Source organism: Pterocles gutturalis, unplaced genomic scaffold (assembly GCF_000699245.1).
Source record: "Pterocles gutturalis isolate BGI_N339 unplaced genomic scaffold, ASM69924v1 scaffold14382, whole genome shotgun sequence".
Taxonomy (NCBI): Eukaryota; Metazoa; Chordata; class Aves; order Pterocliformes; family Pteroclidae; genus Pterocles; species Pterocles gutturalis.
Genome location: NW_010115579.1, coordinates 16,234 through 30,240, shown reverse-complemented (window position 1 = coordinate 30,240; position 14,007 = coordinate 16,234). Strand labels below are relative to the sequence as shown.

The window sequence follows — 14,007 nt, the reverse complement described above, 5'->3', positions numbered from 1 at the left end:
GTTGTCAGCATAAGCATAAAGCTTACAACTTATTCAATATATAAATACTTCTTGGCTTTAAATGAGTATCAGTATTGGACAACAATTGATAGGTCCGTCATCTTAGCAAAGAAAGCTTCCTGTTTCTTAAAGGTGAAAATGATCCATTTTTAAAAATTGAGTGTGTCACTTTTACCACAGCTTTGAAGATATAATCCATTTGATTTATGGAAATACAGTAATCCAAACTCTCGCTGGATAGCCAATAAGCAGACCAAATATGTAAGGAAGTTTTCAGTAAATGCTTCAGTCCAACCCACTCTAGATATATTTGAGAGGAAGCAGGTGTGAATGACTAGTATATTTTTCCAATTGTTTTACTTGGTCAGAAATGCTACATAGTAACTGGTCCAATAACCTGTGAACTTCTGTTTATTTTAAATACAATGTCTTACTTCCAGAGCAAAATCATATTTTTTCTGGAATACTTTTGTTTTCTTTCCTGCAGGGGTTCTGCGGTTGCCAAAATAATAGGCAATAACGTAAAAAAATTGCAAAAATTTGCTTCCACAGTGAAGATGTGGGTCTTCGAGGAGAATATTAATGGGAGAAAACTGACAGATATCATAAATAATGAACATGAAAATGTAAAATATCTCCCTGGATACAAGCTGCCAGATAATGTGGTAAGGCTCAGAAGCTAAATTCTAGTTATGGAGCAGAGGAAATATTGCTAATGCTATGAATGGAGGTAGAAATTTGTTTTGTTAACACCTTTAGGGTTTATAATATTTCAGAATATATGTTATTTTACTGATGAGATCAGAGATTTGAACAAGAAAAATTATGAAATTATGCAGGTAGGTAAATCCAACACACATTTTTTTTTTTTTTACCGGTCTCACTATTGTCTTTATTTTACTTCAGCTTCTGTATAGGAAATAAATGTGAAAATGAGGGCAAGATTAACAGCTCTGACCATACCCATTTAAAAAAAAAAAATAACCTCAACTTTGGAAGGGAGCTGACTGGTCAGTGAGAATTGAAGGGATTTCAAGTACTCCGAAACTCTTAGAGAGAGCTACAGGATGAGAACTACAGTATTTCTCAAGAAAACTACAAGCCGTTTGCAGTTTATCTGGTTCTCAGTTGCATTTCAACTGCGTGCAGCCAGATCAGTCTGTTTAGATGTAGCATTACCAGGGCAGAACAGTGGGACTCCACATCTGTTCTGTGTTGGTATAACATGGTGGTGGGTGGGCAGGTGGTGACACTTGCCCAAAAACACTGTAAGAAGAGACTGCAGCAGCAGGAAAAACATGAATTGCCATGGGTTGCGGTTTTCTCTTTAACAATAATGCTGAAATTCCATTTCCCTAGCCTTCAGCAAATGTGATGTTTCTGCTGTCCACTACCTGCTCGTTCAAGTTTGTTCTCTTTATCAATAGGTCGAGCTTACCTGATACATTTTCAACCTGAGTGTTTATTTTAAGATGGTCATCAAGTATTAGGGGTCTGACAAGTAACTTCAAAGTGGGTCACCTTCTTAAAGGGTAAACAAAATCTATGAGTATGGAGAAAGATAATATAAACGAGCAGCTTTAAGAGGCCTGAAGAAGAAATTTGAATGTACAAGGAACTAAGTAAAGAAACTACTTTCCAGCATGCAGTGATTTAGCGAAAATTGAGATTATTTTGGCAAAGAGAAGGCAGCTTCTAATTTTGTATTTTCTTACTCAAAGTATTTGTGTGAATGTTAAGGAATATTTTGAATTTTTGTTGCACTAACCATGCTTGTGTCTGTGAAGATGCCCCTTTCAAAACTTAAAGATCTTGTTTGAAAGCTTAATTCTTTTGCTTTTCTAGGTAGTTCATGCTACTGCTTATTTTCAATGATCAACAGTAGTTTGTACTATTCAGTATAAGACCAAAATGTGCTTTTACTTATCAGATGGCACTTGTGTGTAGTGTTAATTTTAAGAAGTTGTTTGTCCTTTCTCTCCTATAACTGCATAGGTTGCTGTCCCAAACCTTAACGAAGCTGTACAGGATGCAGATTTGCTGGTTTTTGTCATTCCTCATCAGTTCATTCATAAAGTCTGCGATGAAATCACAGGACGAGTACCCAAGAAAGCTCTTGGTATAACTCTCATAAAGGTATGGTAAGTACTATGTATTAATAACTGAGAATGTGTCGTGGAATCTTCTAAAACAAGATGGCTTGGATTTTTGATATGAAAAGTCTGTTTGTGTTATTCACTTGATTGTTCCATTAAACCTTTATAGATGCAAGATTAGGATTTGTCTTGGTCGTTAGTGGATTATTATGCGGTGTTTTATTCTAGGCTAGCTCTTGCAGGAAGAGGAAAATCAGGCGGTTCACAAGACTTAAAGAGGGAGTGAATATGTTTTGCATCACTAAGCTTTCCAATCTTTTATTTGTTGTTTTCAAACACATCATTAGATGATGAACAGAGCACAAGCATAATGCTTTGATTGTTAACAGACATCCCACACAGTGAGTTGATAATTTTAAAAACTGCTGGGAGAATTTCATGTGACTGAGAGGGTAGTGTTCTTGTTCATGTCGAATATTATGTTGCAACAAGAAAGTCTGTTCAGCATGGTCCAAAAAGACAGTTCGAGCATAGGAAATAGGAGGGGGCAGAGGTGCAGGAAGTGTTTCACTGGAATATTTCTAGTTTTGGTGGCAGAAGAATTTTTAAATGTGGACAGGCTTCCCCCCCCCACCACCATGTGTTTAGCTGCCAAGAGTAAGTTAATCACACAAGATTTGGAAAATTCTGGTTTGTTGTTGCTTTGTACTTAGTTGAGAGTAGGCCATTTTCTCAGTCCATGTTCCCTTGTTTGCTGTCATTTCTGGAAAACAGTGCATTTATGGTTCTTTGCTTAAAAAGAACTAAACCCCCCATCACTACTGAATGCAAGCTTTGTGAGTTTAGTTTGGCTAACTTATCCCATCAAATTGTTGTCCCAAAATTGGGGTCTGTCGCACAGTGTACACCAAGTCAATCCACACACCGAGTTAAGATATCGTTTTATTGCATTTCTGTGCAGAGATGGATGCTAGGTGGTAATCCACAAAACTAGCATACCCGGTTAAAGTCACGTTGTGTATTTTTACAGCTTAAAATGTTAGTTCCATCTTCTTTGCCATATCCCTCTAACTATAATTGGTCGGTTCTTATCTCTTCAGTGTTCCTTACATTTACGGCATATGCTCAGTGAGTGAGTCTCAATTGGTGGAGGGTTGTCAGACCCTTGGAGGTGTGGTTTTCACATTTTAATGAGGTAGTTTATCCTGAGGACACTAATCCATAGCTTCAGGACTTGTGTTGACAAAAGCTACCATGCTCTGGGATATTTTACACTTTAAGGACAGCAGTTGTTCCCCACCCCAAACCTCTGGCTGAATCATCTTTTAGGCCTTTTTTTTTTTTTCTTTCTTTCTTTTTTTGATAGTCTAATCTTCAAGCAGAGCCTAACATCTGATAATAAAACTTAGTCTTTGGGAAATAAAGACATTTGGCTAATCTGCATTCCAATTGAAACATTTGCAGCTGTGTTGTTTTACGTAAGTACTGGTGTCTATGAAAACCTAACAAGTCATTGTGTGGGTCTGGGGGGAGGAACCATATACAACTTATGATGCCGTATGGCAGTGAGCACAGGAAGCAGAACAGGTGGAGGTCACTCAATATTCCCTTCAGGCAGCCTCAACATCAATCTTATTTTCATCTACCTGTATAGAGGCCCCAGGGATTGCTCTGGCAGGCATGTTAGGATGCAAGCAATAAGACCACAGAATTGGACTTGCATTGCCTGGGGATCATTGCTGCCCAGTGGAAATTCCCATGTTGAAGCCTTGTTTTTTGGAGGAGGGAGGGGTGCTTGTTTTTCCTCCTGTCATCTTGTCATTCACTGGATTTAACTCTCCAAGGAACAGGTGCGGCTGTCCTTGACTTTGTCAGAAGTTGCATCTGTTTCACAATGGAGTTGAATTTGGCACCTTAGCCTCTCTGATCTCCTTTCATTTGGATGTATAATTGTTGTGTAGATATTCACATTTTTGGAGTTGCTCCAAAAGTTATTTTGTGGGGACACTTTTGACACGGTGAGGCAAAAATACAGCACGTATATGTGTGCTTGCTTTCAGATTCTTCCTGTGTGGCTCATTAAAGAAGAGGAAGCAGAACTGTGCATTAAGTGATACAGATTGGAAAATAATGCAGAAATGCAATCACTGCTTGTAGTTTAACTGACTGTTTTATACAGGCATTTCTGCATGTTTCTTGATTGCAACATTTTATTTAAGGAATAGCACCTCTGATCTATGGAAATGCAAATTACTGACAGGCTGAAATGTCACTACTGGCAACATACAAGTGTGTGTATCTGGAAGTGGCAGGGGATCAGACTCCCTTTTTGCCTTTAAGTCATAATTCAAAATTACCAATACCCAGAAGTACCAAGTCTCCAACATTAAAAATAGTACTGTATAAAATTGGTGGTATACTGTGGGAAAGAAAGACTATTTTAGTAGCTTGTCTGCCATGCCCCTGTTGTGAAAACTCAAAAGGAGTCTGCATTTAGCAGGCTAGGAGAAAAGGGTTTTGTGAGAAGAAAGAGATCTCATGTGGAGTTCTTCATTCAGGCATTTCAGGGTACCAGTCTCTCTTCTCCATTGCAGTGTTCATTTCTGAGGTGATCTTTTCTAAGGTCCTATTTCTGCCCCTACTTTCATGCTTTGTAAAGAGTGTGTTATAAATACAGATTAAAAATAACCATAGAAGTTATATTATTCTCAGTTGCTCAGCTTACTACATATCTGTGAAGGGCTGTTCCATTTGTAGTAGTATTCAAAATTGTTAAACTGGGTTTCTGCTAGTAAACTGTTGTTGGTATTATACACAAGGGAATCTGTCACCGATATTTCCATTCGGATACCTCTTCACAGAACAAGTTATTGAAATGCCATTTTGTGAGTTTTGGTGCAATTTCAAATCCAAGTGCAGGCCTGATTCACAGCTCGTGGATTGGTCGCGCTTCACTGGTTTTACTAAGGATGCACTGATGGTAGGCAACTGAGATTCTGAACTAACAAAGCTGGATATTCAGCACCTCTTAGAATCAGGGCTTTGACTGAGCATGGAATATAAACTGTTACCATCATCTAGAGTTTAGTCCTAATTCTTAAGATGCTGCCTCATCAGTAAAGAAGTCAGCTTGGAGATGTCACAACAATAGCAGAAGTTTTGCTGGTAGCAAGTCTGTCCTCTTTAGTCTCTATCCAAACAGGCTTTTCACAGTTCTCACCCACGGACAAGACTAATTGTGATGTGCTTCCTTCTCTACTGTGTCTAATTAATGACTTTTCAGTAATTCCATTTAATGTTGGCTGCAGGGAATAGATGAAGGCCCGGAGGGACTCAAACTGATCTCTGACATTATTCGAGAGAAGATGGGAATAGACATCAGTGTGCTGATGGGAGCTAACATTGCCAATGAGGTGGCGGCAGAGAAATTCTGTGAAACCACAATAGGTACTGTTCTAAGTAATAAGAATGTTTAAAACATGCTCCTGTCCTCATAGTTTCACACCAAATAACTCAAATTTAATTATTTTCAACATTAGCTGGCTGTTATCAGAAACTGTTGAGGTCTTCTTATTTTAATGTTGAATTTCATATATTGTTTACACTTCCAAAAGTACTAGGACAATACCGGGAATAGAGGGAGAGGGAAGAGTGCAATTTGACTTAGTCTCACTAGGGTTGTAACCTTAGCAGGTGAAATACTGAGCCTGCTTTTTATCACCCTCCACATAACCAACTGCTTTATTTTATTACTGTGCTTAAGATTTTTCTTGGGTCTGCATGGCTTTGTATGGATAAATGATTGTATATTCCGTACTCCAGCTTGGTTGTTATGGTCACACATCCTACCTTTATACATACTTGGGTTGGATTTTTTCTTAAGATAGAAGTATCTTATTTTAACTTCTCAAAAAAATCAGTTCCCCCAAAAGCTAGACATGGTTTTAGTTCTGTGTTGATGTGTGCACACCTTTGCAGCACAAAGATGTACGTAGTCTTGAATTTCACAGTGTCTAGATAGGCACGTGTGTGTGTGTACATGCATACAGGTAGTCAGACATAATAGCACAGAGTTCTTCTTATTTCTTCAGTGTTAATTTTTACAGTTTTGTGTGTTTTGCATTGAAGTTATTTTTGAAAGGTTGAATTACCCCTTAGTGTTTCAAAACATTTGTCAGTGGCAGCATGCTCAATTAATAAAACATCTCTGACATGCCTTTATCAGTAGGTATTTTTCTGGAATGCAGGCCTTAAAAATAATTGTAGAGTTGCACCTGCTATATTTTTAATTTACCTTTGTTTTATTATTAACTGTTCTTTTTAAAGAGAATGATCAAAAAAAGAGTATAGAGAATTAATAGAATTGTTATTTAGAATCTGTTGCTGAGCAGACAATGAATTATGAAGTCCAGAGTAACACAGTGCAGAGTTTTTAAGTGTGATGTAGACGTATCCTTAGTCACTTAAAACAGGAATCTGTTTAGGATGAAGATAGAACAACCTTATCTCTGTTTTTAAGTATTTTGGCTTGCACAGGAAAGGCTAAATAGCACCCAAATAAATTATTTATTTTTTTAGCTTCTTTCTCTCTCTCAACAGGCAGCAAAATCTTGGAAAATGGCCTTCTCTTCAAAGAACTCCTGCAGACTCCAAACTTCCGAATAACTGTAGTGGATGATGCAGATACAGTTGAGCTTTGTGGTGCTCTAAAGGTAAGATAAACAGGCTGTACTTTCTCTCCTATTAGGAGAATTGTTTACTAAGGGTAGCAAAATGCACTTTGCTTTTTATGTTTAATCTGATAAACTTTGTAATAAAAATGTGAAAAATAAGCATCTTTTAATGTGATTGTTTTTAGGGAAAAATGTAAAGTGTAGCTTCTGTCAGCTGACAGATACTGTATGAAACTTGGAAAGTTACTTCATGGAAAATATAGTAAAAATTAGCATTATTTAACTTGCTGGAAGGAAGAAATTCCTGTTTCAGAAGACGATGGTGTTGTGTTGTGTTGTGTGAAGAGACAGGTATAGAGAGGTTCTACTCTCTTTATATAGCAGTGCCAATTCAAAATGCCAGCAGAGTCACTGCAAACTACTGCTTGGAGGATAGAAGTAAGCAGGCACATATGCCAGTCCAGACTGTCTTTTTGGATGTGTAAATAGTGAAAGCAACACCTGTATTGGTATTTAAAGGATGAGAAATAGTACACTCTGAGAAATAGTATATTCTCCCAGCTTCTGCATTTTTCTATAAATACCAGCTTCAGCTGATCTCTGTGTTTGGAAACCAAAGAAGGGACTGCATTGTTCATGAAGAAACAGCACATTCTTTATTAGAAGGCTGTCACCAGGTCTAGGGAAAAAAACAACCCACAACTTTTTTTGCTTAGGAAAGGTCTTCCTCTGTCGTGAACCTTCTGGGAAACCTTGATTAACTGTTACTGTTGTAGGAATTCTGCATACTTAAAAGGACTGAATACAGTTAGCTTGTCTGAATTTGGTCCCTTAGCATGGAAGTCAATAAATGCTTTGTAGATTCAATATCAATCATAAAGAAAATACAGATAAAAGGGCTGTGGGATGTAAGTCTAACTTTACCTCTACCTTAGGGCAGAAACAGCTCAATTTAGATACAACCTAGTTTAGTGTAGTGTGAACTGTTTGTTCTTAAAGGTAGTAAACAATTACAGCACCGCAGCCTCTGCGGCAGATTGTTCCAGGACTTTAACTCTGCTTTTATCCTTGGAAATACTTAGTAATGTAAGACTTGTCATCCTTTTATTTTTTTCTTTTTTTTTAAAGGTTACCGCATAGACCTCAAAATCCCCAAACCAAAAAAAACCCAAAACAACAACACAGTCTTACACTAGTAAAGTCTTTGCAGTTCTTAAGGACATCTGCACTCTGTCTTTTGGTGTCTGCTAGGATTCTGTAAGCAATAATTAACCCATTTCTCATTTGTTTTTCTCATTAGAATATAGTAGCAGTAGGAGCTGGGTTCTGTGATGGCCTTTGCTGCGGTGACAATACCAAGGCTGCTGTTATTCGCCTTGGCCTAATGGAGATGATTGCCTTTGCCAGAGTTTTTTGCAAAGGACAGGTGTCTACTGCCACTTTCCTAGAGAGCTGTGGAGTTGCTGATCTCATCACAACGTGTTACGGTGGCCGGAATCGACGTGTAGCGGAAGCGTTCGTTAAAACTGGAAAGGTACCTTGTTCACTAGGTGAAATCCATTGTTGCAAATACTCACACTCCTGGTTTGTTGGAGTAATAGTACAGTTATCTGAGACATGCTGGCTGTACTGAGTGAGGACCCTTCTCTTTCCACTCATTTTTGAGTGTGTAACAAGATTAGAATGAGTGTAAAGGTGATAAAAAGGGGTGATTAAAAAAAAAAGTTGGAGAGAGAAGATGTTGGGAGATGCAGATTTAAGAAGGAGAATATTTACAATCAAGAATATAGGAGAATATAATACATGCTCCCTAAAGGTTACTTTTGAGAAAGGAAATCCTCAGTAACGTGTTTTTTTTTTTTTTTTTTTTTTTCCATCCAGGTGATGTTGTCAGGCTTATGAAAACTTTATCATAGCTCTCCTTTTCTTCCTTTTTTTCCCCTCTCTGTTCTTTAGTCTATTGAAGAACTGGAGCAAGAAATGTTGAATGGTCAGAAATTGCAGGGACCACAGACTTCTGCAGAAGTGTATCGCATCCTCAAGCAGAAAGGAATGGTGGAAAAGTAAGTAAGAACAGATAAAGTAAGTTCAGCATCCCTCTTTTTTTATCTCCATATTTCTTTCTGCATATTTGGTGTTGATATCTTCATGAAGGTATAGCCAAAAAGCAAATCGCTGTAAAAAGAGTAGTTTAATCCCCAGTTAAAATCACAGAGAGAATTGAATAGAACCTCAAAATAATATTGATGTAGATGGAGCTAATAGCATGATGTCAAATTTGTGAATGCCCTTCTGTTTGCAGAATATATTATTGCCTCTGCTATCACAGAAAAGCACAGCGAGTGTGTTTTAATATGTAAAAAGAATAAAATACATGAAAATAGAAGCTGAGCTTCCTAAAGAGACTTGCGAAGAGGCTCTGCAGCGCGTTTCATAGCAGTAAATTCATTACTTATCTCCAAGGAGAGGAGCTTTGTTATTAAGGATCTCTATAGGTGATCATCTGAATAGAGTGGCTGCTTCTATCCACATGGATTCTAGCTTAGAAACCGCAGTTCTCTTTCCTAATGTGAATTCCAGTTTGCTGTAGTATAAAACCTGCCATCTGCTTGTGTCTATCAGGGGTTTTTTGTGGTATGAAATTAAGCAGGTTGTCCTGGCTTGTTCATTTGTATTCAAGTCAGAACATGTATGATTCCTAAGCCACACACACAGTTGTCTCCTCAGGAGATTAAGAGATGCGTCTATCTGTTCCTGTTTGTAGAGGAGGCAAAATCAGAAAATAAATGACTGCCAGTCAGAAGACCATGCTTTGTTACTATTTTTTTTTTCCAAAGCAGTTTTTAAAGTCTACTTTTAACGGCTCAGCTGCATTAAATGGTTTTTTAACATTGTCTTTGGATGTAAGGCACCTAAGTCTGTCTCTGCAGTGTACAGTAATTAAGCTAACTGCAGAAAAATATCTAATTAAAATGTTGGCTTCATTCTTTGCTGTTTATGATTCCCTACATGAGACAGGATGCTGCGTTTGGGGGTTTTGTTGGTTGGTTGTTTCTTTCCCTGTTCTATTGTACAACAAATAGAGTACATTATACAAGACTTTGGGTTGTGTTTTTAAAGAAAGATATGAAAACAGAGTTGCCAGTTTCTGTTTGGTATACCAACATGTATGTGTCGGGTCTTCATAAAAGGTCTCGTTCAACATGACTTTTGAAAGCAACTTGCAAAGTGTTTTTTGAAAACTTTCTTGCTACTGCTTTAAAACACAAAACATGATAAAACAGCCATGGTTTCAAAGTGAAGAGGTAAGAGTCTAGTAGGAGTAAAATTTCATACTCTCATCCTACGGAAAGAGTCCCAAGGCTACACAGAAATATGCAAAAGTCAAAGTTCAGCAGAAGAGCCTTTGTAACAGGGTTGATGCATCTCATGCGTGAGCACATTACGAGCGCCAGTTCTACAACTGGTGCTCGTAATGTGCTCATGCATGAGATGCATTTTGAGTTTGCTGGCCCTAAGCCTGGGGTCAGCCTTGATTCTACTTTCCCCATGTGAAGTGTGGTAGGCCTGTGCACAGCACAGTAATGTTCTCAAACAAGACTTATGTATCAAGATGTAGTTTGTAGTAGTGGTACTTCTTCATTGAGAAGTAGCTGCCAGTACTGTATCTGAAGCTGTGTGAAACTTGCTTGTGCTTCAGAAGGTTCACATGTTTTGTGGCCACCTCTAGTAAAATCTCACAGAGGCATAACAAATTTTATTTTAGTGCCTAAAGTTAAGTTTTTATGGTAAAAGCAAATTCAGCCCCCCATGCCCAATATATTATACAAAGTGAGTGGTAAGTGACACTTGCTAATAAATGCCATTATCTTTGTGTAAATGTTTTTTCCTGTATATTTCCTAGCAAGGGTTTTGCAACCTAAACAGTGTAGCATTGGATTTGAAAGGGCAGCTATGTGGCTATATGCAAATTTTGGTTGCCCCGGTAAAATAAAAACAAAAATCAAGTCAGTTGGATTGATCTGAAATAGTTTTTGGTATTTTGGTATTTTTGTCTTCTTCTTCTCCACAAAAATAAATCAAAAGAAATGGACATGCATTTCATAGCAGGACATTAAAATGGTTCAGATAAAAATGGAATTCTACATTTTTCATTGAGCACTTGTAATAAAAGCCATAGAAACTATGGACTGAATTCACAAGCATGTCCATTCCCTCATGTTTTTTCCCACATTAATGCAAAGTACTGCATTCAGCCAAGTACAAATCCTGTATCTGTCCCTGAGGAGGCAGTAGTCGCCATGCTGTAATGGTGCTCCTAAATGGCTCATGGCTTCTCTTGCGACTTCTGGCTCACACTGGGGAGTCTAGTTCAGGGCTGTGTGGTGATACCAGAGTTACTTCAGTATGACACGTGCTACCAGAGAGTATAGGCAAGCACATACGGTGCTCAGTACAGGTTGGGGGTTCTGCTCAGTGCTGCATTTGCGCATTACAGATAAAGCCTTAGAGTGACTGATGGGTCTGCTTTCCTGAGGAGAAAGTCCTAGTCAAGCTATATTCCGAGTTGCTCAGAAATTAACTATTTCACCATCTCCAATGCTCCTTATTTTTTACTTCAGTCAAAATAACATAGTATGTTTGGTCAAAATTTCTCAATACAAAAGGCCACACTGAAATGGCATACTGTTTTTGGTGAACAGATAATTAATCCCTAAAATTCACCAGGCTCTGTAGGAAAATGCCTGGTTGTCACTCTGCAGGATGGACAGAAAGCAGATATTAATTTTGGTAAAGCGTCTTGGCTGTAACAAGCCTTCAGATTATCATGGAAGCCTGAATAATTTGGGGATTGTTGGAAACATGGGCAATTTAAAAACAGAAAAAATAAGAGATAGAATTTAGTGTTTCAAAATCCACATTTGGTTTTGGACTCTTACTGAAAACTTGACCTTCAGTTTCTTCTTGGGTCTCTTTGTCATATTCTGCATTATTGCTCAGAAATAATGCATAACTGATGTGCCAGTGATCCTTTTTAACCATAGATCAGTACTGCTATAAGAATGTCAAGGAAAGATGCAAGGGTTTTTAATTTTTTATTTTTTTTATATCACTTAATGGTTATGCTATGCATAATAAATGTTGCAGGCTCCATTATAGCTAGCTGGGCTCCTGAGAGTGACTCATTTTAGAGATCCATGTAGGTTCTGTATTTATCCAGTGCTTTTCAGCTCAGCGTTAACACTCGACAAATACTAAAAGAAATTGATTTTTCAGTCTCTCTTTTTTCCCTCCCTCTCCTCACCCCATTTTATTTCTTTCATTTAAAAAAAAATGTTACAGAATAAACATATGCTGCATTTGCTTTCACCACCCTGTCTCCTCAGGTTTCCACTATTCACTGCTGTGTATCAGATCTGCTATGAAGGGAAGCCTGTCAGAGAGATGATATCCTGCCTTCAGAGTCATCCAGAGCACATATAAAATCAATCAGGCCATCGTACTAATGGAGCTTTCTGCCTTTCAAATTTATATTTGGGTTCAAGTGGATGTATCATTAAGCTTCGTTCAAAGCTGCTTGCTAGGCAACAGTAACAATATGAATGTCTCTGAATGGGTATTGTTTTTTGTTTTACAGCCTAGTTTAACATAGCATGCAGTGTTGACTTGGTGATTGTCGTTTTACTGGCTAAAATATAACTGTTTGAAGATGCGCAGTGCAAAAGCTGCACTACATGACTAGTGTATGTACAGAAGTGTACTTTGTGTGTGTTCCTACACCGTAAAACACAATGTTTTGTTGTCTCTTATTAAGGCCTAGTCCAAAATCCACTGGACACCATGGGAAGAATCTCACTGGTTTTGATGGAGACTGAATCAAGCCTGTAATCTTGAAATTTTAGTCATCTTTCTATTAGGACTTAGTTTTATTCTGCATACACATTGAAATTTTAACATTTTGCATGTTTATGATTACATTAATTTAAACAATATTAATGCAAAACAAGTGGTAGCAGTTACGGGGCTACAGGGATATTTTAATGAACTCTGATGAAGAATATTTTAATTTTTGAAAGTCTTTAAAACTGTCAGACTATTTTGAAACCAATTTCTAAGTGAATTTAGAGTTTTTAATTATACTGTTTTAAAAGGAATATGCTAGAGGGGGATCATTACCTCCCCTTCTGTTTTTTAATCCGTGTATTTCTCTATTTCTCTGTTTCTCCCTTGCCATTCATAGGTGTTAGGCTCTTCTAGAATCCCATTCCCTCAAACGAGTGGAAGATGCTGACCTGGGATACTGAACCCTGGAGCGTAGGGTTCATTTTAGTGTTGTACCTGTGGTCATTCTTCACTGGTATTGTTTGGTGGGTGGGGAAGGATACTCTTGGGTATCCACTGCTCAAAATTGCCATGCTGTGTTTCTAGCTTAACCATCAGCTACACTCCACACAACACTCCAAGGAATGTTCAGGGGATTCCCTGACAGGTCATGCTTGTGTTGTCAAAAGGGTTATATGCCAGTACACTGACTGCGTTCATTTCAGTGCCAGCCATTGACTGATATGTCAACTGGACTGTAGTCCTGATCCAGCCTCCTCAGAGAAACAATTAATTCTAAAGTTAATCTTTTACTGGAATAACTTTAATGAGTGCTGGATCAAGTCCTTTATGCTCCTCAAAAGCACCTGTCTCTTTTATTCCCCAGGTATCTCAACTAGATTTTTTCAGGCACCTTTGCATTATCAGGGAGGTTAATTTTATTTATCATTAGAAAATTTGTGATTGTATGGAGTTTGGGGGTGGGGTTGGCTTCGTTGTTTTGTTTTGTTTTTTAAAGAAGATCGATGCAAGAGAAGATAGATAAATGAGCCTGTTTTGCTTTTCTTGTACACTAAACAGTGTTATGTTTTGTTTGGGTTGTTTTGGTTTTTTTTTTAGTAAAATATATGCTAGGTACATAGAGAGTAGCCTTATTGCAGCTGGGAGACAGGATTTAGCATCAAGATTTACAGATCTCAACAAGAATGTCCATCCGCTCTGAATATCCACTCCAAGCCTCTGAGCAGTATCAGAAGTGTTGTTCACTGTTCGCAGTGATGTTTTTAGAGCAGAAATCATGAACACAAACCTATCCTGAAGCTTTAAGTTGTCATTCAAAACTTGCTAAAGCAAAGGGGATGCCTGGGAATAGTTGTCATACTTAATTAAGTAACCTGGATTACTCTGAAATGGAC

The 14,007-nt window shown here is 37.9% G+C and overlaps 1 protein-coding gene across 1 annotated transcript; it reads left to right on the top strand.

Moving 5' to 3' along the window:
- The first annotated feature begins 490 nt into the window (after window positions 1–490).
- Window positions 491–12,787, top strand: LOC104459193 (glycerol-3-phosphate dehydrogenase 1-like protein). The gene is made up of 7 exons (XM_010075236.1): window positions 491–665; window positions 1,996–2,136; window positions 5,405–5,543; window positions 6,696–6,808; window positions 8,070–8,303; window positions 8,726–8,832; window positions 12,157–12,787. Exons 1-7 carry the CDS (start codon window positions 558–560, stop codon window positions 12,251–12,253), a joined length of 939 nt encoding a protein of 312 aa, XP_010073538.1. The 5' UTR covers window positions 491–557; the 3' UTR covers window positions 12,254–12,787.
- The last annotated feature ends 1,220 nt before the right edge of the window (window positions 12,788–14,007 follow it).